The sequence below is a fragment of the Tupaia chinensis genome, unplaced genomic scaffold, assembly GCF_000334495.1.
Source record: "Tupaia chinensis unplaced genomic scaffold, TupChi_1.0 Scaffold144336_1, whole genome shotgun sequence".
In the NCBI taxonomy this organism is placed as follows: domain Eukaryota; kingdom Metazoa; phylum Chordata; class Mammalia; order Scandentia; family Tupaiidae; genus Tupaia; species Tupaia belangeri.
The window spans coordinates 2,005,854-2,033,476 of NW_006204194.1; the positions used below are offsets into that span (position 1 = coordinate 2,005,854).

Sequence of the window (27,623 nt, forward strand, 5' to 3'; positions counted from 1 at the left end):
CAGGGCCCCGCGACGCCCGCTGGGAAACGTAGTTCGGGCCGCGCGGCGCCCGCGGGCTGGGAGGGGCCGGCCCTGGTCTGGCCGGAAGCACAGGCGCCCCGAGAGACGCCGCGCCCCGGGGGCTGCTGGGAGTGGGCGCTGGGGGCGCGGCTTACCGGCGCAGGAGGGCGGGAGCACAAGCCGGGAAAACGAGCACGAGGTAAAGAACGGCTTCCTTAGAAGGAACTGGCTGCCTGGGAAAGTCCGGTAGTAAGAACCACAATTGTGTTAAAAGTATTTTATTTGTTCGTTTGTTTTTCTGTTTTGTTGCCAGTGTGCCTGTGTGTTCAGCAGAGAGAGAGAGTGAATCAGGCTGCAGTCCCGTCTCTATTTCTCCATCCAGGATGTGGGACACACAGAAATGCCTGGCATGTTTTTCAAGCCCTTGGGGCCAGGATTTGAACCACAGGCAGCCATATGCACAGGGCTTAGTCACTGTTCTGTGATGCGGGTCCGGTATTCCAAATTTGTTTACAGGTAAGGAAGGTCTCCGCCATTCCTAGTTTGCTACGTTTGTTTGTTTTTATTTTTCTTTTTGGAGAGGTTTTTGCTATAGGGCGCGTGCTACTCCAGAAAGACAGAGAGAAACAGAGAGATAGAAAGGGAGAAATCACCCCCCAGGGGGGATGGCCACTCCGCAGGCCCTTCTCTTCCATTCTCCTCTCGGTATCGTGGGCACGCACGCACACACGCCTGGTGTGAGTTTAAGCCACCGGGTGCGGGACTTGAACCAAGGTGGACTACATGGGAGTCCAGCGACATAGCCATGCTAACTGCTGGTGCCTATTTATTTATTTTTAATACAATGTGTTGATTACGTTAAAAGACTTCTCACTTGGCACTCCTATAAGATAGATACCACTAGCAATAAATAAAAGGTTAAAAAGCCTTGAACCATTTCGAGAGATGAGGAGAAAACATTTGATAAAATCCAATATGCAAGACTCAAATTTGAAATTCAAGAGAGTGTCATTTACAGTAGCTCACACCAAAATGAAGTACTTAGGTGTAAATCTAACACAATTATGTGCAGGATCTACATACAGAAAACTACAAAATAATCAAAGAAATAAAAGATCTATTTTTAAAGTTTATTTCTTCCATGAGCAAGAGATAACACACCCAACAGGATCTTGCCACAATCCACCCCTCGCCTCAGCGAGCCCTAGAACATGGACAGGCACATGCCCAGCATACTTAGGGACATAAACCCAAAACCTTCCCACGTGAGTCACTCTGATAGAGTGTCACATTTTATCATTGTACCACCAACCAACCCCCTCAGAGTATCTAAATAAATGGAGAAATATATTCTTATAGATCGCAAGACTCAACACTGCCCAATTTGACCTACAGATTAAATACAATGCCCATTAATATCTGAACAAGGTATTTTGTAGGTACTGATAAATGATTCAGACATTTCTAAGGAATTAGAATAAGCAATTCTCAAAATGAAGTTTGAGAACTCACATTACTCAATTTCAAGACGTATATAACACCAGAAACACAATCTACAAAAGAAAAAAAATTACCAATTGGACTTAACAAAATTTAAAATTTCTGCTTTGCAAAAGATACTAAGATGAGCCAACTGGTGGGGTAGTGGTTAATGTGGTCAGTGTGAATCCCACATGGCCAACTGCATGATTTCAGTCCCAGGCCCAGCAGCTTAGAAAATACTCCAGGCACATGTGCATATGTACCCAAAATTCCAAGAAGAGAAGAGATTGCAGCATGACCATTTTATGGGGGGGGGGGGGGGCGGGGGGTTCTTTTCTTATTCCAGCTGCCTCCATCTCTTTCCAGCAAGTATCCATACCCTATAGCAAAATTTAGAAAGAAAAAAAAACTGTTAAGAGAATAAAAAAGACAAGGCAAAGACTGGGAGCAAATATTTGCAAATCACGTCCTTTTTTTTTTTTTTTTGCCACAGTGTGTGTGTGTGTTCACCAGAGAAACAGATGAGAGACAGAAAGTGAGAAATCACCCCTGAGGGGTTATGGCCAAGCCACAATCCCTTCTCCATTCTCCTCGGGATTTTGGACATGCACACACATGTGCCCAGCATGAGCTTGTTTGTGGGGGGTTTTTTTGGGGGGAGGAGGCAGATTTTGTTTTGTTTTGCATAGGGCACATGCGCTCGCCAGAAAGAGAAAGCAAGAAACCACTCCCCGGAGAGGTAGCCACACTGCAATCCCTTCTTCTCCATGGTCCCAACCCGGGAGACAGTCGAACAGGTTTCCTGAGGGAAGGAGTGAGAGACGGGACGAACGACGCAGTGTTACAACTCTTCAGGGTCATCCATTTATTGTGGGCAGCACGGAGACAACACAGTGTTACAAATCTTCAGGGTCGTCCGGAGACCACGCGGTGTCACAACTCTTCAGGGTCGTCTGGAGACGATGTGGTGTTACAACTCTTCAGGCTCTTCAGGGTCATCTGGAGACTATGGGCCAGGGATCGTGGTTATATACATGTTGGTGGGCTGTGATTGGTTGTAAAAGGTGGGTTATGATTGGTTGTAAAAGGTAGTTTATGATTGGTTGCTTTGTGGACCACTCATGAGGTACTGGATATGCAAATCTGAGGGATTCTAGTGGCCAACCAGAGTATGGTTTTGAAGGTGAAGTTTTGAAGGGAAGCCAATCATGGCTTTTGGCATTGTGTAATTGTTTGCTCTCCGAGAAACCAGTGATATTCGCTAGTGCGCAGCCTCCCACACTCCATTCTCCTTTCGGGATCTTGGGCACACACACCTATGCTCCCAGTGTGAGTTTAAGCCACCGGGTCTGGGACTCGAACCGTGGTCGACTCCATGGGAGTCCAGTGACATAGCCATTATGCCAACTTCTGGTCCCTAGTGTTAAGCCACAGGGTCTAGGACTCGAACCGTGGTCAACTGCATGGGAGTCCAGTGATGTAACCATTACTCCTTGTTCTTGTTTCACAAAGCACATAACTTAAAAAAGGGAGTGTATCTAGATTATATAAGCAACTTTTAAAACTCAACAATGGGCCAGCCTGTGACATGGTAAAGGCAGCTGGATTCCACATAGTAGATTGCATGGTTCGAGTCCCGGACCCAGCAGCTCGAGAAATAGACCTGCTGCCTGTACATGCATATCCAAAAGCCTGAAAAGAGGCAGAGAGGGATTACAGCATGACCATCCATCTCATTTTCCCTTTCTCTTTCTCTCTGTCTCTCTCTCTGGTAAGTTCACGTGCTCTCTGGCAACAATTAAATAGATAAAAAGTAAAACTTAACAATAAGAACATAAACAAGTCTATAGCTAAGCAGTTACAGGAGCTGGATTCCACATAACAAACTATGGTTTGAATCCCAGCCTAGTGACTGAAAAAACCCTGCTGAGCATGTGTCCCCAAAATCCTGACAAGGAGGAATAGAGGAAATAAGATTGCAATGTGTTCATGCCCCATGGGGGGAGGGATGACTTCTCTATCTGTTGAGTGCATGCACAACTGGGAATTAAACTAAGCAACTACGGCCAGCAGGTGGCATGGAGGTTGAGATGCTAGATCCCACATGGCCAGCTGTGCAGTTCAAGTCCCAGACCCACTGGCCTGAAAATCTGGTGCATGATTGTATGTGCATGCCCAAAATACCAAGAAGAGAAGTGATTGTGGCATGGCCATCCCCTCTGGGGAGTGATTTCCTCTTTCCTCCCTATTCTATGTCTGTGGTGAACACACAAGCCGTATAGCAAAAACAAAAAATGGCATAAAAAGCCAAATGAATATTTTCAATGACTTTATTCATAATAACCCAAACCTGCAGTCAACCCAAATGTCTTCGGTAAATGGACTATGGTAGGGACCAGCGGGTGGCGTGGTGGTTAAGGTGCTGGATGCTCCCACATGGCTGACCACGGTTCAAATCCTGGACCTGGTGTCTTGCTTTCTCACCTTCTCTCTCTCTTTCTCTCTGTCAGTGTGTGTGGCTTTCTGGTCAAAATAAAAATGAATGAATAAATAAAGTTAAATAAATAATTAAAAAAATAAAATGTTTAAAAATAAATAAAATTTTAAAAAATGGACTATGGTATATTCATATAATGAAATACAATTCAGCAATAAAGTGGAGTAATCTACTGATACATGCAACATGGCTGAGTCTCGTGGTTATGTCAAGTAAAAGAAGCTACACTGAAAAGGTTATAGTGCTGTATGATTACATATTCATGGCGTTCTGTCATGCCATCTAAGACAGAAAAGAGATGGCTTGTAGCAAGGGGATGGGGACAAGAGTAGGAGACTGACTACAATGGGCATAAAATAACTTTCTGTGGGGCCAGCAGGTGGTGTGATGGTTGAGGAGCTGGATTCCCACATGGCTGACTGTGGTTTGAGTCCTAGAGTTGGTGGATTGAGAATCACACCAGGTGCACATATGTGTGTGCCCCTAATCCTAGGAGGAGGATGAAGAAAGGATTGTGGCATGGCCATCCCCCTGGGAGTGGCTTCTCAGTTTTCCTCTCTTAGCCTCTCTCTTGTGACCACATGCAACCTATGGCGAAAACCTTTAAAAAAAAATTTTTTTTAAGTAGACTTTTTGGGGCCTGCACGTGGCTTGGTGGTTCAAGGCGCTGGATTCTCACATGGCTGACTGTGGTTTGAGTCCTGGACCTGGCAGCTTGCTTTCTTGCTTTCCCTTTCTCTCTGTGTCTCTGGTCAAATTTAAAAAAGAATAACAAATGAAATTAAATATTTTTTTTAACTTTTGACATTTTTTAATCTAGATTGTGATGGTTACACAGTGCTGTTTGTCAAAATGAAAACTGTATGACTAAAATGAGTGCATTTTATTGTTCAAACTATTAAAACTCATCAAATTTACACTTAAAATCTATATGTAAATCTTTTCTCATTGAAAATAAGTTTGTAAAGCACTCGTTGAGATCATATAAAATAACTTTTATTAAAATAATAAAATAGAGCCAGGAAGGGAGCTTAATTATGAACAAGCAAAAAGTGAAACACAAGTAGAAAGGAAGATAAGGAGTGATGTGTTGTTGGAGGTGTAACCGGAATGTAGCCATTATCAGCATCACCACCCAAAGCAGAAAGAGTGGAAAAGAAATACTCAACTCTCACCCTCCAGTCTTCTGCTAGTGCCTCCCACTGAGTAACCCTAAGAGAAAACCGCTGGGCAAAGAATTCGGGGAAATGTAATCTACAAAGGTCAAACACCTGCAATATATGGATCTTACAGCAACAGATGATTGGTGCATGATCCTGGAGAACATACTGTGGACAACAAAGTTTACATGCCCTAGAGTTCTTCCAGAAATGAAAGTTACTTTCTTTTCTTCAGTATGCACTTAACCTTGACAGCAACTCTTTTGGGAATCCTAGGAAGAAAGGTCACAGTGGTATCAAAGGAAGATTTATTATTTCTCAGGGAAGCCAAACACTGCCCCTGTCTGGGAACAGAGTGAAAGGCAGGTGCTAGAATGGGTGACCTGACGCCTCCCTGACTAGACCTGGAATGTTTTTAGATGATCAACAACAAAGTAAAATCTCAGTGGTTGAATACTTATTTCACTTTATTTTTATTATTTCTTAAGGTTTTGCCATAGAATAAAAGTGAGAAATCATCCTGCAGGAGAGGTGGCCATGCCTCAATTCCTCCTACTCCATTCTCCTCCTGATATTTTGGGCACACATACTCTCTCACACACATGTGCCTGGCATGATTTTTAAGCTGCTAGGTCTAGGACTTGAAATGCTGTCGGCCATGTGAGAGTCCAATGCCTTAATCGCTATGCCACCTGCTAGCCCCTTGATTTCACATCTTGCATTTTACTAGTAACTGCAGACAGATTATCTCTTCTTGTGACACCATCAATATGCTAGTAAAGGTTTAACTTCCATCTCCCCAAAGGAAAGATGTGGGCTCATCTTTCATCAACTTACTATAAATTTTGCTGATAAGATGCATGTAATGTAGTACATACACACACACATACATATGTGTGTGAACATACATGTGTGATGTATGTTATATTGCATAATATGATATATTGCAGGTGTTTGACCTTTGTAGATTACATTTCCCTGAATTCTTTGCCCAGTGGTTTTCTCTTAAGGTTACTCAGTGGGAGGTACTAGCAGAAGACTGGAGGGTGAGAGTTTGGTATTTCTTTTCCACTCTTTCTGCTTTGGGTGGTGATGCTGCTAATGGCTACATTTCTGTTACACCTCCAACAACACATCACACACACACACACACACACACACACACACACACATATGTTCACACAGTTTTTTTGTTTGTTTGTTTGTTTGGTTTTTTATTGAAAGCGCGAACGCAGTCCCCCACTACCACAAATTATGCAGTCGAGTTTCCCACATTTGGGGAAATCGCAGGGGTCAGCACATCCGGAGTGCAATGGATAAGCCTCACGCTGGGAAAACCACCTTCCTGATCATGGTATCTCCCCTGCCAGGTAAGTATACACACATATACAGTTTTTAACAACCAGGTCACAAAAGTCCTGCACATCTAACAGTAGTCTGTTGAAAACCAATGTGAGCCTGCCGGCACACACCATTAAACTGAATTGTTTTTTTCTGGGTTGTTGCTGCTACCTGGGCTCAGCAGCCCAGGCTCTTCCATTTGCTAGAGAGATCAGAAATCCTGTCCCATAAGCACTCACTCTCCACTCAGCATACTAAGGATGGCCAATGAGGGACTTTCTGAAGTAATGGTGCTTTTTCATAAGGTTTTGCCATAAGATGAAGGAGCAAATTCAGAATCCTAAAGTCTTCCTAAGTCCTCCCCAAGTATGATACAAGACACTTTCTGGGCTCACAGTGCCATTAGTATAGGCTAAAGCTTAATAGATTTGCATTCATGTACCCAGAAAATTATGAGAAAAGTAATAAACTGCATGAATCACTACATCAAATCAATAATTCCTGATGTGTACATCTATAAATTCAGCCCAGCTTAAAATTTGTTCCAACTTCTGAAGTCAAGATATAAAAGTCAACTATAAAAAAAAAATCCCTACAATCATTTTCTAGATTCTAATATAAATATTGGTACTTTAATGGATCTTCTATTCCTTTCCTAATTTCTGTTCTTATATTAATCACTTCAAAATCAGATTTTTATTTTCCTCTTTTCTGTTCAACCTGTGAAACAATTATATTGATGGGCTAAAAGGAAATTGGTTCACCTTCATCCATGGTTGTCTCAGACAAAGACAATTTGTATTTTTAAAGTTTCTTAAGGGTTTAGAGTTCTACCCAAAACTCTTTCACAAATCCTCATCCATTAACAAGAATACCAATTGTTACTGAGTAACGTGAAGCATTTACTTAAGAAACAAGGCAAAGTTGTGAATTCAGTTGGCACTGTAGCTCAACATCCCATTGGTTAGGCCTGTGGTACTTAGCAATTATGGCCATACAACTACAGGCAATTTTTTCCATCGCATTTTAAAATAGCTTGTATTCTAATTTATGCCTTAAAGCAAAAGTTTTATGATAAAAGTTGTTTTTTTGCTTTGTGTTATATCCCGACCCAGGGGGACAGTCGAACAGGTTTCCTGAGGGAAGGAGTGAGAGCCAAGACAAGCAGCGTAGTGTTATAGCACAGACACGACACAGTGTCTTCAGGGTCATCCGTTTATTGGGGGCAGCATGGTATAGCACGGAGACGATGCAGTGTTACAACTCTTCAGGGTCCTGTCGTCTATTGTGAGCAGCATGGAGATGACGCAGTGTCACAACTCTTCAGAGTCTTCCAGAGACGATGTAGTAGTGTTATAGCTCTTCAGGCTCTCCAGGATTGTCTGTGTTGTCTTCCTGGTCATCTGTGTCGTCTTCCTGATCATCTCGCAATTGTGGGCCAGGCTTCGTTGTTATATACATGCTGATGGGCCGTGATTGGTTGAATGAAGGATTGTAAAGGTGGGTTATGATTGGTTGCTTCTGTGGACCAATCATGAGGTGCCAGATTATGCAAATCTGAGGGATTCTAAGCTCACTGATTTGCTATGGGAAGTGGCCAATCAGAGAATGGTTTTGAAGGGGAGGTTTTTTGAAGGGAACCAATTGTGGCCTTTATGGGAAGTAGCCAATCAGAGTATGGTTCTGAAGGTGAGGTTTTTGAAGGGGAGCCAATCATGGCCTTTGGCATTGTGTAATTGTTTGCTTTCTGAGAAACCTGCAATATTCGCTGGTGCGCAGCCTCCCAGTGTTACTCAATTCCAGGTGAATAGGTATTATGCATAGTCCTTTAACTACATTTCTTATCCAATTTCAAATTTCACTTGGTCTTTACTTTTTTCTTTTGCTATAGGGCATGTTGGCTTGTCAGAGAGAGAAAGGGAAAGTGAGAAAGCAGCTTTTCCCGGGTGGATGGCCAGATGCAGTCTCTCTTCCATCATTCTCCTCTTGGGATTTTGGGCACACAGGAACATGTACCCGGCATATCTTTTTGTTTTTGTTTTTGTTTGAGAGGTTTTTGCTATAGGGCACATGCGCTCACCAGACAGAGAGACATAGAGACAGAAAGTGAGAAATCACCCCCCCAGGGGGGATGGTCACGCCGCAATCCCCTCTCCTCCATTCTCCTCTCAGGATCTTGGGCACACATGCACACGCGCCTGGCGTGAGTTTTAAGCCACTGGGTCCAGGATGCAAATCATGATTGACTAAGTGGGAATCCAGCAACATAGCCATTACACTAACTGCTGGTCCCCCCTATCCCCCAGCATGTTTTTAAGCTGCCAGGCCCAGGACTCAAACCATGCAGTTGACCACGTGGAATTCAGCTGCTTTAACCTCCATGTCACATGCTGACCCAAAAGCCATCCCTCATGTTCATAGTTTTGGTTTCTGTGGTTTCACTTACCTGAAGTCAAAGGCAATCCAAAAATAGGTGACTACAGTCCCATATTTTGAGGACATATTCACATAAATTACAGTATATTGTGATTATTGTTAATGTCATACTGTGTCTAATTTATATGTAAAACTTTTATCGTATGTATAGGAAAAAACAGTGTATGTAGGCTTCAGTGCTAGCTGCAGTCTCGGGCATCCACTGAGAGACCTTGGAAAGTTACTGCCTGCAAATAAGGGAGAACTATATCTGTTTTGCTTTTGCTATCAATATGTGCTACCTTCATGGAGCAAAATTAGGAGACTTACAACCTTTTGCTCATCTTATGCAATAACCAAACATTAGTAATTCACATTCTGGGACCAGCAATTGGCATAATGGCTATGTCGCTGGACTCCCATGGAGTCTACTGTGGTTTGAGTCCTGGACCTGCTGGCTTAAATCCACACCAGGCACATATGTGTGCGTGCCCAAGATCCTGAGAGGAGAATGGAGAAGGAGTTGTGGCATGGCCATCCCCGATTTCTCGCTTTCTGTCTCTTTCTGGTGAGTGCACGCGCTCTCTAGCAAAAACCTCTCCAAAAGAAAAATAATTCACATTCCCCGAGGAGCTCATCTTAAAAATACCACTAAGGTGTTGCCATTATTTCTTTAAGATAGAGTGCATGGGGACCAGCAGGTGGCGTAATGGTTACATTGATGAACTCCAACTTAGTCGACTACAGTTTGAGTCCTGGACCTGTGTGTATGTGTGCCCCAAAAATCCTGAGAGGAGAATGGAGAAGAGATTTCAACCTGGCCCCCTGCCCCTGGGGGGTGGTGGTGGTGATTTCTTGCTTTTCTGCCTCTCTGGTGAGCACACATGCCCTATAGCAAAAATCTCTCTTGAAAAAAAAAGTGTGTGAGTGTGCGTGCATGTGTGCACACATTAGGAAATGTGAGAAGAGCACCCCCAACAGGGTCTACACATGTTGTAGTCCCCTTCCTTTGGCCCTGCAGATCACTGAATCTTGGGCACTGGTGCACGTACTTAGCATGTTTCAAGTTGACTGGGTCAGAGGTTTGAACCTCAGTCACCATGCAGGACCTGGTTTCTCTTGAGCAGTGCATTACCACTGCACCTCAGAATGGGCCCAATGTTGCCATTTTTATTTGATTAGCTTTTCTCTAGTTGAGTAAAAAATATATATATATATAATTTAACAAAAACAAAATGCTGGTGGGATACAATCTGACAGAAACATGAATTAGAATGAGCTCAGCTTGGGACCAGCAGTTAGCGTAATGGCTATGTCATGGCCAAAGAATGACATATCGAACTCCTTATGCCTTATTTGACTGGATTAAATTGAGCTATGTACAACTGGCAATACACAAGAGGTCATGGAATGACATGAGACCATCTGACCCAAAGCCAGTTAGGGAAGGACTGTTTATGTGCATATTTGCATGTAATCTACCATGGTTCAAGTCCCGGACCTGATGGCTTAAACTCACGCCGGGCGTGTGTGCGTGTGTGCCCAAGATCCCAAGAGGAGAAGGGATTGCAACATGGCCATTGCCCCGGGGGTGATTTCTCGCTTTCTGTCTCCCTCTCTGGCAAGCGCATGCACCCTATAGCAAAAACCTCTCCAAAAAAAAAAAAAAAAAGAATGAGCTCAGCTCTAGGGAACTGAATGGTGGGACCAGTTTACCATTAAGTCATGGCCAAAGAATGACATATCGAACTCCTTATGCCTTATTTGACTGGATTAAAGTGAGCTATGTACAACTGGCAATACACAAGAGGTCATGGAATGACATGAGACCATCTGACCCAAAGCCAGTTAGGGAAGGACTGTTTATGTGCATATTTGCATGTGCATGGTTTCTATTTGTATGTAACAAGTACCATCGGATACATTTGTACTTTTTTATCATTTCAACTTTATTAAGTTTTTGTAGTTATAATTGTAATACTAGTTATGAAAACTGCATTGCAATTTGAAAACTAAGACATCTTTTTTGTGAATATAGAGATATATCACATTATTTTCAGTGACTACATAGTAACCTATTTGTAAGCACTTCATCTTTTGTAAATTATGTTTAATAGATCTGTTTATTGTATGCCTCTTAACATTGTATAGAATGTCTCATACCATGGAAAAGGTTTAAATCTTGTACATGGCCCAACCTGTCATTCTATCTTTTCATGACTTCTGGATTCCATGGCTGCTTAGCATAGCTTTCCTGAAATGTTCTATGTTCTTCTCTATAATCTTAATATTGTGATTCCTGTTACATCTTTAATCCTTATCAAATGAACTTCTCCATAAGGGGTGAAATGTGAACCTGACTTTATTTCCAGTTGGATAACTGTCAAAGACTATTCAAATAACCCAACTCTACCACTAATACATAAAAAATACAACTTTTGAAATATACAGAACTAAGAGGTATGTAACTTTTCCAAAATGTCCTTTTGATGTTTGCCTCATTACCACTCAGAATTTCCAGAATAGACCTGTCAATGCCTATAGGAGTGATGATTGCAACTGAGTAAATATACAGACACTTTTACAATGCTGAAATATCCATCTATGAACATCTTATAAATGTCCACTTATTCAGAGCCTCTGTTGTCTGTCAACAAAGTTTTACAATTTCCTTCCTATATATTACCATGAATAAGTTCTTCTGTAATTCCATTTTTCCCCTTGGTTTTATATCAGAGTTGACTTAGTCTCATGAAAGAAGTAAAACATTTTAAGCCTTAAAAAAAAAAAAAAAAAAAAAAAAAAAAATAACTGTATAACAACTTAATTAAGTGGTCCCTTGGAAGTTTTAAATTATCTCTGAACTCGGGTCTTGAAATAGGACTACAAATTGTCTTCAGTTAAACATTAGCAATTTTAATTTTTTGCCTTAACTATAGTCTTGCATATATTCTCTCCAACAAGTTCTAATTCTTTTGTCCTAGTCTTTTTTTGAGAGATATTTTTGCTATAGGGTGCATGCATTCTCTAGAGAGACAGAAGGAGAAAAAGTGAGAAATCACCCTCCAGGGGGAGATGGCCATGCCCCAATCCCTTCTCCATTCTCTTCAGGATTTGGGGCATGCATGTATACATGCCTGGCATGAATTTTAAGCTGTTGGGTTCAGGACTCAGACCACAGTTGACTATGTGGGACTCCAGAGACATAACCATTATGCCATCTGCTTGTGCCTTGTTCTAGTCTTATCTAGAGCTTTTGCTCATACTAAAACATGTTTTATGTATCAGACATTTAATCTTACCAACAAGAGAACCCAGCCTTAGAATCAAAAGCTGCTATATAGTTTTATTATATTAAACTCTAAACATACTACACATGCTAGTCAGTCTCCACCATAAGATACTGTTTCAGTTCCAAAATTGTTATGATCACCTATACACTGTTTCCAGAGTTCACGGAGGAGGAGATAATTTTTATGTAGACTCTAAAGAGTGCTGATTGAACTAAGCACTTAACATGGGCAAGTTATTCTGTTAAGCATTTCATATGCACTGAGTCATTTAAAATTTCATAACAAGGGTTTTAAGAAGAAAGTAATATATAATTACATTTACGTTTTTAAAAGATCATTGTGACTGTAATGTGAAGAATGAACTTGAAGTGGACCCCCCACACACACACACACAAAAAGGCAGATCAGTTATACACTATTGTAGTAGCCCAGGTGAAATGATTGTGTGACTGTGTTTTGGAAAGCTGAACACAGTGGTTTGTGCCTGTAGTCCTGGCTACTCAGGAGGCCAAGACAAGAGAATTGCAACATAGCAATACTCTGTCAAAAAAGGAGGGGAAAAGTGACAGAAATGATTTTATCTTGGACTAGAGAATGGGAACTGAAAAAAAAATGAATTCCAAGGAAAGTTAGCACATATCTCCATAGGACATGGTAATACAGCAGTGAAGAACTGGATGTCTGAGATGGCTCTGTAAGATAAACTTGCTGGTGAAAAGCAAGGTGTGCACTTTGAAGGTTTTTCCACATTCCTGACATAAGATCTCTCTTCAGTATGAGTTCTTCTATGTAGATTAAGGTGTCTATTCAGGCTGAAGTTTTCCTCCATAACTTACATTCATATGGTTTTTCTCTGGAGTGAATTCTTTGATGAGTAAGAGACTGATGTAAGCTAAAGAATTTGCCACATGCACTGCATCCTTAAGGTTTCTCACTACTGTGACACCCTTGATGCCGAACATAAGATGACCTTGTTCTGAATGCCTTCCCACACTCAACACATGCATAGGGCTTTTGGTCAGTGTGAAGTCTCTGATGCTGAGCACGGGATGAGCCATCTCTAAAAGCCTTTCCACATTCAGTACATTTATAGGGTTTTTCTCCAGTATGAATTCTCTGATGTTGTATAAGGTGGGAAATCTGGCTGAAAGCCTTACCACAATCATTGCACTCATAAGGTCTCTCTCCTGTATGAATTTTCTGATGTTGGGCAAGGTGTGACTTCTGTTTAAAAGCTTTACCACAATCTTTACATTCATAAGGCTTCTCTCCAGTATGAATCCTCTGATGAGTAGCCAGCTGCGAACTGATACTAAAATCTTTTCCACATTCCTTACATTCATAGGGTTTTTCACCAGTATGAGTTCTCAAATGACTAGCAAGGTGTATACTCTGCCTAAATGCTTTTCCACATTGCTTACATTCATAAGGTTTCTCTCCAGAATGTACTCTTTGATGCTGAGTGAGTGATGCATGATGACTAAAAGTTTTCCCACAAATATCACATTCATAAGGCTTCTCTCCTGTGTGAATTCTCTGATGTACAGTAAGGGTTGAGCTCTGGCTAAAAGCTCTTCCACAAACATTGCATTTGTAGGGTTTCTCTCCGGTATGAATTCTCATATGCAGAATAAGTCCCCTGTGAACACTGAAGGCTTTCCCACAATCAATGCACTCATAAGGTTTCTCTCCTGTATGGTAATGCCTCTGGTGTCGAATAAAGGATGTGCTATATCTGAAGGCTTTCCCACACTCAATACATTCATAGGGTCTTTTACCAGTATGACACCTCTGATGTCGAGCAAAAGATGAGCCATCACTAAAGGCTTTGCCACATTCTTTACATTCATAGGGTTTTTCTCCGGTATGAATTCTCTGATGCTGTGCAAGGTGTGCAGGCTGGCTAAAGGCTTTTTTACATTCCTTACATTTATAAGGTTTTTCTCCAGTATGAATTCTTTGATGTTGAATAAGGTGTACATTTTGGCTGAAGGCTTTCCTACATTCTTTACATTTGAAGAGTTTTTCTCCACTGTGTATTGTATAATGTTGAGCGAGGTGTTGACTCTGAGTGAAGGCTTTTCCACATTCTTTACATTCATATGGTTTCTCACCAGTATGAATTCTCTGATGAACAGTAACAGATGAGCTATGGGTGAAGGTTTTTTCACATTCATTACATTTAAAAAGTTTCTTTCCTGCATAGACTCTCTTTTGTTTTATTAGCATGGACTTTTTGGAAAAGCTTTTTTTACCTGACTTCTGATTATAAACATTCTCTTCCAAATTACACAGATTAACAAGTTTCCCAGATTTAGCATACTTGTGGTCTATTTTTTTATGTAGGGTTTCTTTATTAGTGATTGTTTCTTGCCTGCTCAATGTCCCTTGACCTTCCACCTGTTTCTCAAAAAGGTCTTCACACCTCCAGTTTTCTCTAAAAGGTGTACACTCAAGTCCATAGCTTGCAATTTGTTCCATCAACACATCATCATACATGAAGTGCTTCAGAGATAATTCTTGTGCCTCATACACAGATTCCCAATCTAAAAGATATCAAACAAGCAAATGTTTCCTTTATCATCAGGCTACAATAAAAAGTGAAAATTATTCAAAAGAGTTTAATGAGCCCAATAAAAACTATTATGTACAGGCATGACAACTGAAATATACAGGAAATCCCAGAGAACAAGAGCTCATAAAAGTACATAGAAAAGATGACTATGAGGTGTGGCCCTGTAGCACAGTAGTTAAGCTCTGTGCATAGGGAGAAAGAGCCCATATGGTTTCTCTCCTGCTTCAATGGTTTGAAAAACACTACATTTACATGTGCAGGTGTACCAAAAATCCTGACAGGATACAGGAATGGGGGTAAAAGGATTGTAGCATGACGACATTCAATTGGGTGCTTTCTCATTCTCTCATTCTCTGGTGAGTGTACATACCCTCTGGTAATTAGGGATTAAAGAGAAAAAAAAAAAAAGAGGGCCAGCCCTATAGCTTAGTGGTTAAAGGGAGCCAGGTCCCACATGACTGACCACAATTAAAACCCTGGTGCTGGGTAGCTTGAGGTTTTGGGCATGTACATGTGTGTGGCCAAAATCCTGACGGGGTAGAGTGATGGAGGAAAAGGAATGCAGCATGACTAAACCCCCATGGGGTCGCTTTCTTCTGTTCTCTCTCTCTGGCAAAGACATAAACAATTAAACATAAGGAAAGGGGGCTCAGAGGTGGCATGGGGATTAAGGTGCTGGACTCCCACAGAATTGACAGCAGTTCAAGCCCTAGACCTGATGGCTTGAAAATCATGTTGGGCTCATGTGCATGATTTCCCCAAACCCCAAGAGGAGAACTGAGGAGAAGGGATTGTGGTGTGGACATTTCCAGGAGGAGGGGAATTTTGGACTTACCCTCTCTCTTTCTCTGACCAACACACACACCCTATGGCAAAAACCTAAAATAAATAAATAAGGAAAAGGTAATTAAGAAAACGGAATGAGGTAGGATTGACTGATGTGGAGGGTGGCCAGATACCCTGCAGCAGAGGATGCAGCGCCCCCCCCCCAGGTCTGCTGGTACAAGAGCTTCAAAGAATACTTTAGGAAAAACACATTCTATGAAAGTTAAAGTCTCAAAAGCACAAGTCTACTGATGTGTTTGATTTTCCTAATAATCCTGATATCTCAAGCATTGGGCTGGATGAAATGACAAAGATGAAGAACCTTATGAAACCTTTGTTCCTCCTTTATATAGCACTGATATATATACTGATGAAGAATTCTTCAAACACTGTAGATCATCTATCCCTTCAACTCTTCAAGGAAAAAAAGCACAATGAAGTTTGAACACTTCTAGAAAAGAAGCAAGGGAAAAAGAATCTGTAAAACTCAGCACAAAACAAACAAACAAAAATGCCAGGAAGAAAACTAGAGCCCATTATTGATGAATCCAAAAGCATTGAAGAAAATGATATAAGAAGAAAAGTTAAATCAGTGGGAAAAACATTTAAGTATAGAACAACATGAAACTCTTCCAACTACAGGATCTTCAGAACATTCAGAGAAACCAGCTGAATCAGTCACTATGAAAAAGAAAGGAACCTTAGTACCCAGTCCTGTGTTGTCAAAGAGACTATCCCAACAGAAAGGTGACTGAAAATAGAAAAAAGAGAAACTGTCTCATGGCAAAAAGAAGGTATCAAGAAATGAAGCCATAGACTCAGATCTTTCTGACTGCACATTTTGTGTCTAGAAGGAAAGAAAACCAGTGATATAATGAAGTTAGAAATTGTTTTGTCTGCATTTGGGAAAAACTTCCTGGAATATCAACAATCTAGAATCTAAAACTTATAAGGAAGCCTTCAATAAGTTTTATTTTGGGTTGGAAGGAGACCTTCAGCATTGCCTTGACTGAGCCAAGACAGGCCCTCCGGCTGGAGATATGTGTAACACACCATCCTACAGTGACCTCGGAAAAGCCACCAAAGGTGTCTTCAACAAAGGCTATGGGTTTGGCATGGTCAAAATAGATCTGATAACCAAGTCATGTAGTAGAGTGTAATTTTCTCCTAGTCATGCTTATACTGATACAGGGGAAAGCATCAGGCAACCTAGAGACCAAATATAAGGTCTGTAACTATGGACTCACTTTCACCCAAAAATGGAACAGACAATACTCTTGGGACAGAAATCTCTTTGGAGAATAAGTTGGCTGAAGGTTTGAAACTGACTCTTGATGCCATATTTGTACCAAACATAGGAAAGAAAAAAGGAAAATTTAAGGCCTCCTACAAATAGGATTGTTTCAGTCTTGGCAGTAATGTTGATATAGATTTTTCTGGACTAACCATCTGTGGTTGGGCTGTGTTGGCCTTTGAAGGTTGGCTTGCTAGCTATCAGCTGAGTTTTGACACAGCCCAGTCCAAATTGTCACAGAATAATTTCACCCTGGGTTACAAAACTGTAGACTTCCAGCTGCATACTCACATCAATGATGGCACCAAATTTGGAGGTTCTGTCTACCAGAAGGTTAAGGAGAAGACTAAAACATCAATAAACCTTGCTTGTACAGCCAGCAGTAACAACACCCATTTTGGCATTGCTGCTAAATACAAGATATATTGCAGAACTTCTCTGTTGGCTAAAGTAAATAATGCCAGCCTGATTGGACTGGGTTATACTCAGACCCTCCGACCAGGAATCAGATTGACCCTGTCAGCTTTAATCAACAGAGGTGCAGGTGGTCATAAGGTTGGGTTAGGATTTGAACTGGAGGCTTAATGTGGTTTTGAGTAAAGTGTCAAATTTGTCCCTGGAAGTGAAGAGAAATGAACCCACTATGTTTTGGCCTTAAATTTCTTCCATGAAATTTCAAGTGTGAACTTTTGACTCTTTCAAAGAATTGTAATCCTCCCCACACCGACTTCTAGAGATCAGAGTCCATCTAAGGGAGGTGCGTGAAGCCATGCCTGGAAGGTGCTGTGTTTGTGACACATCTCAGTTCAGTTCTGCAGTGTTAATTTCAATGTGTTCCTCAGCGCCAGTGTCATGTTGAAGAAAGTGACCCTGCCCTCCACATCAAGATGTCCTGCATGTCCTATGCCACTTTTCATGACCTTTTAGGATATTGGTCTCTGTGCTGTAGTGGAATCTTTGGTTTTGCATCACAGTAAAATAAAATAAGCCCATCACATTTGGAACATTAAAAAAGAAAGTTTTATTTTTATATTAAAGAATAATCAAAACCCTTAAAGAAGTCCAGATTTTTAAATTCTGAAAAGGAAGAATGTTAAGATGATTTCATATATTGAAAAGAAAAGGCAGCATTTGATTGCAGTCCCTGATGAACTGCTTTGGTTAGAACCACAGGTGAAACAACTGTAAACAAAGTATAATCCACTCAAGGACAGAAAATATTCCCTTAGCAATGTAGCATATTTCATACCTGATTTAAAACAGCTTTATCAAGATTATTCAGATGTTCAAAAGGAAGAAACAAACTTATAAAGGAAATGTATGATTTACCAGACTCCAGTTCTGTTATTTAAAGGAAGAACTCTTTGGGAAACTGAAAACCATCTGTAAAATATCAATCATCATTTAGAGAAGCTTTCTGATATAGAATGACAAAACCAATCTGTTAAAAGATGAGTCTTGGGATCCCGCAGGTGGCATGGTGGTTAAGAGTGCTGGACTCCTACATGGCCTACTGCAGTTCGATTCCTGGAGCTGGTGGCTTGCTTTCTATCTTTCCCTCTCACTCTCGCTCTCTCTCGCTCTAAATAAATAACATTAAATAAAATAATCCTTGAAAAAAAATGAGTCTGGGGGCCAGCAGGTGGCATAGTGGTTAAGGACTCTCACATGGCTGACTATGGTTCAAGTCCCGGACACAGAGACTTGAAACTCATGCTGGGCATGTGTGCATGTTTGCCTAAAATCCCAGGAGGAGAAGGGATTGTCGTATGGCCACCCCCCAGGAGGGACTTCTTACTCTCTCTTCTCTGGTGAGCACACATAGAAAAAAACTCTCTTAAAAAAAAAAGTCTCATGCTACTCAGTTACCTTCTGAAACTGTACTTTTATAAGTAAAAATTCTTTTTTGAAAAGAAAAATATAAAGAACTAAATGTAGGATAATGGGGTGCTAGGGAAATAGTCTACCATAGCAATATTTTATGCCCATATAAATTAAGCTCCCTTCCTCTAATCTTCTCACTTTTAATTGATTTACATATATACCTAGGTTAATTCTGTTTAAATATCATGTCACTACTGATGCTCAAAAATCTCTAGCAATCCCTGACAACCACACATTATACTTGTGACTTCCCTTACGATTTGGTTGAAATTCTAGTTATCTTTTCATAATCAGAAAATGGTGTTCCTATGAACCATCCTGCTTCAGTACAATGAACTCTTATATCACAGATCCCTGAACATAAAGCAACATATTAAGGATTTTCCATTATTTAAGAAAAGTTTATTTCTTTCATGAGTTGAGGAGAAAGAAGTACCTTCAACAGGACCTTCATGCCTGGATCCTAAACACAGCTTCAGTGAGCCAGGATGACAGGTGTGGGAAGACCTCAGGACATTGACCCAGGACCTTTCAATATGGCCTCAACATCATGGAGTGTCGTGTTACTGTTGTGATAATGCACATGGCCTCATTTATTGTACTTTAAACAGCCTAAGAAAAGTGTCACTTTTCAAGTTACTTCTTAGTGTGATTATCCCTTTTCTGAATAAATGTTTAAAGTGACAGGTAGGTAGGTATCAGTATTATGCTTTTATGTATTAGTACATGAGTACCTTTCTTACCACGTGAGCTAGAATATAAGTTTTAGGAAAAAAGTGTGAATGTGCTTTCACACTGCTGCTGTCACCTAATATATGCCATTTAGGGGAAATCTGGGAATATATAAGTTCTCAGTAAAAATATAAAGAAATTGGGTGGGCCTCATAGCATGGCACTTAAGTGCTGTGCATAGGGAACCAGATTCCACCAGGCCATCTACAGTTCAAATCCTGGCCCCAGCAGCTTAAAATACATAGTGGGCACATGTGCATGCATGTCCAAAATCCTGATGGAATGGAGGAAAGACTGCAGCAGGACTATATCCCACGAGAGAGTATTTTCTTCAAGCACACATGCCCTCTGGCAATAAAAATGAAAAAAAGGAAGGAAGGAAAGAAATAAATTTGTATTGAAGGATAGCCAGAAAAAAAGCTTAAGGAAATGATGATAAAGAAAGGACCACTCCCTATCTAATCTGCAGCAAATTATCAACTAAGCCGTTATTTATTTATTTATTTATTTATTTATTTATTTTGGAGAGGTTATAGGGTGCATGCACTCACCAGAAAGACAGAGACAGAGAGAGAGAAAGCGAGAAAGCACCCCCTGGGAGGATGGTCACGCCACAATCCCTTTTCCTCCATTCTCCTCTCAGGATCTTGGGTACACACGCACATGTGCCCAGCATTGGGTCCAGGACTCAAAGAGCAGTCGGCTACATGGGAGTTCAGCGACATAGCCATTAGGCTAACTGCTGGTCCCTCAACTAAGCAGGCTTTTTTTTTTTTTTTGAGAAGTTTTTGCTATAGGGAGCGTGTGCTCGCCAGAAAGACAGAGAGACAGAAAGCGAGAAATCTCCCCTGGGAGAGTGGCCATGCCGCAATCCCTTCTCCATTCTCCTCTCGGGATCTTGGGCATGCACGCACATGCACCCAGCATGAGTTTAAGCCGCCAGGTCCGGGACTCAAACCACGGTTGGCTAGATGGGAGTTCAGTGACATAGCCATTACGCTAACTGCTGGTCCCTCAATTAAGCAATTATTGATCATGCTTTAAGCCTTAGGGATGAAAAGGTAATGAAATAACAGTTGCTCTTGAGAAGTTCAGAAAGTAATTAGGAAGACAATACCAACAAATGCAGTATTTTGAGGAGAAAGTATGAAACATAATCAAGTGGAAGTCCGTACCGTCAAAAGTAAAACTGGGGGCCAGCCTGTGCTGTAGTGGTTGAGGCAGCTGGATCCCACATGGCTAAATGTGGAGTCTGAGTTCTGAACCTGGTGGCTTGAAAAACATTCCAGGCTTGTATGTGTTAATGCCCAAAGTCCCAAAAGGAAACATGGAGGAAAGGGGATTGTGGTATGACCCATTGGGGGATGCTTTCTCACTTTTTCACATTCTCTCTCTGGTGAGTACACATGCTCTCTAACAGAAGGAAGAAGAAAGAAGGAAGGAGGAGGGAGGGAGGAAGGAAGGCAGGAAGAAAGGGAGGAAAGAAGGAACAAGAATTAACTTGCCATAGGGGACCTGTACTCACTGGGGTGGGAGGGAATCACTCCCCAGGAAGGACAGTCACATTGCAATGTGACCTCTCTTCCATCTCTTCTCAGAATTTTGGGCATGGACAAACACGTACCTGGCATGTTTTTCAAGCCTACGGGTCTGGAACTCAAACCACACAGTAGGCCATTTGGGATCCAGCCACCTCAACCACCACACTACCTGGCTGATCCACAAATTTTTTTAAAAAAGTAAAATTGGTATAAAAGTTCAGAGATGGGATCATCAAATCCTCTAGAGAAATTAAGAAAGGCTTTAAGGGGACCAGCAGATGGCGTAATGGTTACATTGCTGGACTCCCATATAGCCAACTATAGCTTGCATCCCAGACTCGAAGGCTTGAAATTCATGCTGGGCACATGTGCATATATGCCCAGGATTCCAAGAGAATGGAAGAGAGGGGATTGAGGTGTGGTCATTCTCCCGAGGGGTGGTTTCTTTCTTTCTGTCTGTTTCTCTGTGTTTCTGTCTCGCTGTTTCTTGAGTGAGCATACACGTCCTATAGCAAAAAAAAAAAAAATCTCTTAATGTCATGGGGACCAGCAGGTGGCATGGGGGTTAAGGTGCTGGACACTCCCACATGGCCAACCACAGTTCAAGTCCTGGACCTGGTAACTTGCTTTCTCACTTTCCCTCTCTCTCTCTCTCTGGTCAAATTAAAATATGTGAATGAATAAATAAAATTAAATAACTAATTCTTTTTTAAAAAAGAAAAAAAAGTCTACGGTATTAAGCTTCCTGCCACAGGCCATTCCGGATATCAGGAATACCCAGTGTCTTGGTCAGTTTTGGCTGCTATAAATACCAACAACTAGGTAGCTTATTAAAAAGAAACATCACAGTTCTGGAGGCTGTAAAGTCTAAGAGGATACCAACAGATCTGGTTTGAGGAAGACTTACTTTCTCATAGATAGTGCCTTCTTACTAGGTCCTCATCATGGCTTCAGGATAATGCAGCTCCTTTGGGCTTTTTATAAGGGCACTAATACATTAATGAGGCCTTATGACCTAATCGCATCCCAAAGTCGTCCCTACCAACATGATCACCCTAAGGGTAGGATTTCAACATGTGAATTTGGGGAGTACACATTTAGATCCAGATTTCAATAAGTGTAGGACTGAGTTAATGAAAGATCAATAAGCCAATCACCTATAGTTTTTCTTAAACTTACAGACTGAAGGTAGCAATACTAGATAGAGAAACAGAAAGCTGAGTAGATGTTGAAAAGAGACATGGGCCAGGTCTGACAGATAAGCCAGAAGGGAAGAATGCAGAAGGGAGTTGAAAGCAACCCTGTTCCCAGACCGAGAGCTACAGGGACTGCATGGTCAAGGCTGCAAGATATTAGATGACATTCTGCAAACCAAAATATTGTCTAAATACTAAGTTAATGATAGCTATTGATCTTGTGCCGTGAATATAGCCTATAAAGAATGTCATATATATTGTACATTATTTTATTTATTTATTTTTTTTGGAGAGGTGTTATAGGGCATGAGTGCTTGCCAGAAAGACAGAGAAAGACAGAAAGACAGAAAGCGAGACATCACCCTCAGGGGGAATGGCCACACCGCAATCCCTTCTCCTCCATTCTCCTCTTGGGATCTTGGGCACGCACGCACACACGCCTGGCATGAGTTTAAGCCACTGGGTCCAGGACTTGAACAGTGGTCGACTAGGTGGGAGTTCAGTGACATAGCCATTACGCTAACTGCTGGTCCCATTGTACATTATTCTTTAGAGCTAAACTCACTCACTGCTTATCTGATTTAATTTGTAATAAACGGGCTCTGCTCTGGAGCAGTTATGCTTCTGTTCCAAGAGAGCTTTAGCTCCCTGCTTTAACCTTTTCCTTGTGTCTTCTCACAATCCTTTGCAACACCCCACCTTCAAGCCCTGAATTTCTCACAGGTAGATCTACTCCTCTCAAATGTACCTTCTAATATGAAATAGTCTTCAGTTCCAATCTCCTATGGAGAACAATGATTGTCCTTTACATTTTGGCTTTTCTCGACACGGACACTGAAATATCTTACTCACGTAGTAATACTTAAATCTATACTTTGACTCAACACCACCACCCTTACACACACAGATTTACAGCTTCACCCCTTATCCTTCCTCTGTTTTATTCTTCTCTATCTTTTAAATGTCAGAGAACATATGCACGCACCAGAGAGAAAGAGAGAGAAAGCCCCCAATTGGGACCTGGTCATGCCATAATTCCCTTTCCTCCATTCCTTCCATCAGGATCCTGGGCACATGTGCACATACATCTGGCATGCTTTTCAAGCTACAGGGGCTAGGATTTCAAATATAGCCAGCTGTAGGGAGAGGCCCAAATCTAAGCAAACATGGTGACCTTTCTACATATGCAGAAACACAGTTCCATGGGCAGTCATATGCAAGGCAATGAATGCCATTAATGTGAAGATTTTATTTCTTGCTTAACATAAGCTGTATCAAGGCTGGACTGTAACTAGGACACAAGACAAATTTTGTTGAAATAATTAGCCTCTAAAAATGCTAATGCCTTGGGACTGGCAGGTGGCATGGTGGTTAAAGGTGCTGGACTCCCATATGGCCGACTATAGTTCACATCCTGGATCTGGTGACTTGCTTTCTCTCTCTCTGTCCCTCCTGGTCAAATTAAAAATAAATAAAGTTAAATAAAATAATTTTTAAAAATGTATTAAACAGTTTTTGCTTATCTATAAACCACGTATTCGTAAGCTGCTGATATGTACTAAACACTAAAATTGCTGAGTTTAAGTAGTCTGGTAAATATGTAAAATCCTACATACAAAGTTACAACTTTAATGGCCTTTCGAGAGGTGTAAAACTTCCCAGGTTATTATATACATACATATAATAAATAATAATAGTAACAAATAATTAATAATAAATAATAAAGCTAACTGTACTAACGTAATGGCATTAGTCACAAGTTAATTATCTTTAAATGATTTATACAGTAAAAATAACCAATTGTTTGTGTTATTTGTCTGCTCTCCTTGTTTTCAGTCTTGTTCAGTTTCAAGATTACTTCCTATGAAAAAGACTCTATCAAGTGCCTAGGCTTTTAGAGCTCCTGAAGAACACTGTAAAAAGGCTAATCATTCTTTCTAAGAAACTTCTGGAATACCGCCTATCTGCTTTACGTTAAATAATAATTATTCCCTACATTGGGCGTGTCCTGTATGGTTAAATAAACTTGCCCTCTGGGAGGCAGAGGGGGCCGGTGGATTAGAGGAGGAAAATAAAAATAAACACACGAAGACACACATGTAGAGAAAACTGGGGATCGGGCGGTCTTGGTTTCTCTTGCGGGCCCCAAACTGTTCTCAGGTTTATTCTTTTAAAGGGCAGAAAATAGGGGAAGTGGAATGTAAGCCAGTTGTTTTCAGATGTTAATCAGCTAAAGATGCAAATACACCTAGTGCCATGGAGTTCTACATAAATTTTCTCTAATCTTCTTGGGCCAATTCTGATTAACACATGTGGCTTCCTTTCACCAATACTGGGGCAGTATTAGAAACAGGCAGCAAGCACAGTCCTATGTTAATGGCATTCACTGCCTTGCATATGACTGGTCATGGAACTGCATTTGTGCCTGTGTCTAAAGGTCACCATGTTTGTGAGATCCAACTCCTTCCACACAGTGCTTAACCACTGTGCCATGGGGGACTAGCCTCCACCTGTTCTTCACAGGACCAATTACTACCTCTTATCAGGAGAGTTCCCATTTCTCTTTTTAAAGCAAATAGCAGCTTCCTACATAACCAAAGTATAAAGTGCATCAAAGCAGCATTTATTTCCCTTCTAATATTTGGGAATTTGAAGGCCTTTGGAAGTCTAGGATCCAAATTATCCCAAAACATAAAAATCAAATACTGTTACAGAAGTGAAAGAAAATTTTACAAAAGCATAATTATCATTGGTTATCAAACAGTCCTTTGTCTTTATGACTTTCAGTTCAGTAGGAGAGGCAGAAAATAAGTATATAAACCATAAACAAGCGGGGCCGGCAGGTGGTGTGGTGGTTAAAGACGGCGGATTCCCACATGGCCAACTGCTGTTCAAGTCCCAGACCTGGCGACTTGCTTCCTTGCTTTCCCTTTCTCTCTCTCTCTGTCTCTGGTCAAATTAAAAAATAGTAACAACAAATGAAATTAAATAAATAATTATTTTAAAATATATATAAGGACTAAGGACTGTGGGGGAAAAAAACAAACAAAAAAAACAGCGCCTTGGTAGATAGAAATTGGGTTGGGATAGGTAAACATTCATTAGATAGGGCAGTGATAAGATGACTTTTTAGCTCTAGCCTGATGGTCAAGTATAGGACAGGGCCAAAGAGAAGAGTATTCTGGGGAGTGAAAACAAGCAGTGCAAAAAGCCTGAGTCAGTAAAGTGCTTGATAAGTTCAGAAATGGCAACCCATGAGCTAAAGCAGTGCTTCTCAATTGTACCATTGGGAACTCACTGAAATTGACATATGTAAGCCATACAGGGGTAAAGGCATGATATTGCCCATAATCCAGAAGCAATCAGACTTGGAACTCAGACTGCCACTGAGTCCATCTGGTTGCCTAAGACTGAGATTCAGCATCCTGGAATTATTGTAATACTTGAAACATACCTGGGTAGCTCACATAGTTTAGAAAACTCTGGACTAATGTACAGTAGAAAATGCGAAAAAGTAATAGAAGATGTGGTGAGAGAAGGAAGGAAAGAGCTGATCATGTAAGTGCTGGTAGTGTTTGGACTTTTCCAATTTAAAATAAGAAAGTAGGATTTCAAGCAGCAGTGTAGGGACATGTTCGGAGAGAGGCTCTAAGGGTGTGGGGACATGCTCTGGGCAAACACCACCTATCCCTCTGGGCTATGGCAGAACCTTGCACCTTGTCCTTTCCTTGACCCTTGCTGCAAGCAGAGCAGAGTGGAACTTTCTAGGGGCCTTCCAACAGACACATATGATGGAATTTAGGAAACATCTTTGTGGGAGGCTGCGCACCAGTGAGTCTGCCGAGGCCATTTTCATGAGTCTCTTACTATTGCCATCTTAGGAAGCCCTTAGGTTTCAGTTTCTCAGAGAGCAAACAATTACACAATGACAAAGGCCATGACTGGCTCCCCTTCAAAACCTTGCTCTGATTGGCCACTTCCCATAGTGCTCACCAATTGGTGAGCTTAGAATCCTTCAGATTTGCATATCTGGCACCTCATGATTGGTCCACAAAAGCAACCAATCATAACCCACCTTTTACAAGCCTTCATTTACATATAGAACAACCAATCACCACTCACCAACATGTATATAACCACGATCCCTGGCCCACAATAAACAGATGACCCTGAAGACTTGTAACACTGTGTCATCCTTGTGCTATAACATTGTGCCATTTGTCCTTCCCGTCTCTCACTCCTTCCCTCAGGAAACCTGTTTGACTGTCCTGCAGGTCGGTCGAGACACATCTTGACCCCAATTAGCAAAGTCCAATCCCTGCGCTGCCTCTGTAAGATTTTTTAGCCTTGGGACCAGTAGTTAGCGTAATGGCTATGTGGCTGAACTCCCATGTAGTCAACCGTGGTTTGAGTCCCAGACCCAGTGGCTTGAACTCATGCTGGGCGCGTGTGCGTGCATGCCCAAGATCCCAAGAGGAGAATGGAGAAGAAGGGATTGTGGTGTGGCCATCCCCCCAGGGGGTGATTTCTCACTTTCTGTCTCTGTCTTTCTGGCGAGCGCACGTGCCCTATGGCAAAAACCTCTCAAAAAAAAATAAAATAAAAAGATTCTTTAGCCTTATCCAGGCATGGTGATGCCCACCCTATGGCAAGATTCTTTTCATTTATTTTTTTTTGTGGGGGAAGGGTTGCTATAGGGCACTTGCACTCAAAGAGAGACAGAGAGATAGAAAGCGAAAAATCAACCCCCAGGGGGGATGGCCATGCCACAATCCCTTCTCCTCCGTTCTCCTCTAGAGATTTTGGGCACATACACATGCCCCCAGCATGAGTTTAAGCCACTGGGTCCAGGGCTCAAACTGCAGTCGACTGCATGGGAGTCCAACGACATAGCCATTACGCTAACTGCTGGTCCCCTATGGTGAGATTCTTTATCCTTATGTATCCTCCCCACACCTGCAGCTAGGCTTCTCTCCATTCGAAAAGATTAATGAGATTTCTCCTCGATGTGACTATCGCCAAGGGATGCACCTGGCCCAGTATGTCTAAGCCCTCATAGACTTGTTACCTGCTTCTATCGTCTGTTAACACATCAACATATCTATGGAATGTCATGAAATACACATACATAGTGTCACCTTGCCCTATAAATAAAAGCGCCCATTTTGTCTGGGCAGCACAAGTTTCTGGCTACCTAGGCTCAGGCTGCCTGTGTCCACTGGTACTCTGTCTCTTTCTTTCTGTTTCCCCTTAGATAGCGCCAAGTCCGGGGCGGACACCAACATAGTAGGGTACATTGTGGTTTGTAAGCAGCGCCTAATTTGAAAGTTAAGCAAAGAGTTAAGAAAGAGAAACACGTAAGTTTGGACAGTAAAGCAAGAAGGGAAA

The 27,623-nt window shown here is 41.5% G+C and overlaps 1 protein-coding gene, 1 non-coding gene and 1 pseudogene across 2 annotated transcripts in view; 1 reads left to right on the plus strand and 2 right to left on the minus strand.

Annotated features, from left to right (window-relative positions):
* Positions 1-6,353: 6,353 nt before the first annotated feature.
* Positions 6,354-6,517, minus strand: LOC114005727 (U1 spliceosomal RNA). Its single transcript, XR_003547559.1, has one exon. It is a non-coding gene; the product is annotated as a U1 spliceosomal RNA (small nuclear RNA).
* Positions 6,518-12,992: 6,475 nt separating this feature from the next.
* The window catches only part of LOC102476049 (zinc finger protein 471-like), a 27,497-nt gene continuing 12,866 nt past the window's right edge, over positions 12,993-27,623 (minus strand). The window contains exon 6 of the mRNA XM_014583513.2: positions 12,993-14,734. Coding sequence (XP_014438999.2) covers positions 13,110-14,734 — 1,625 coding nt within the window. The 3' untranslated portion in view covers positions 12,993-13,109. The remainder of the gene's footprint in view (positions 14,735-27,623) is intronic.
* Positions 16,573-17,532, plus strand: LOC102475643 (voltage-dependent anion-selective channel protein 3 pseudogene; annotated as a pseudogene).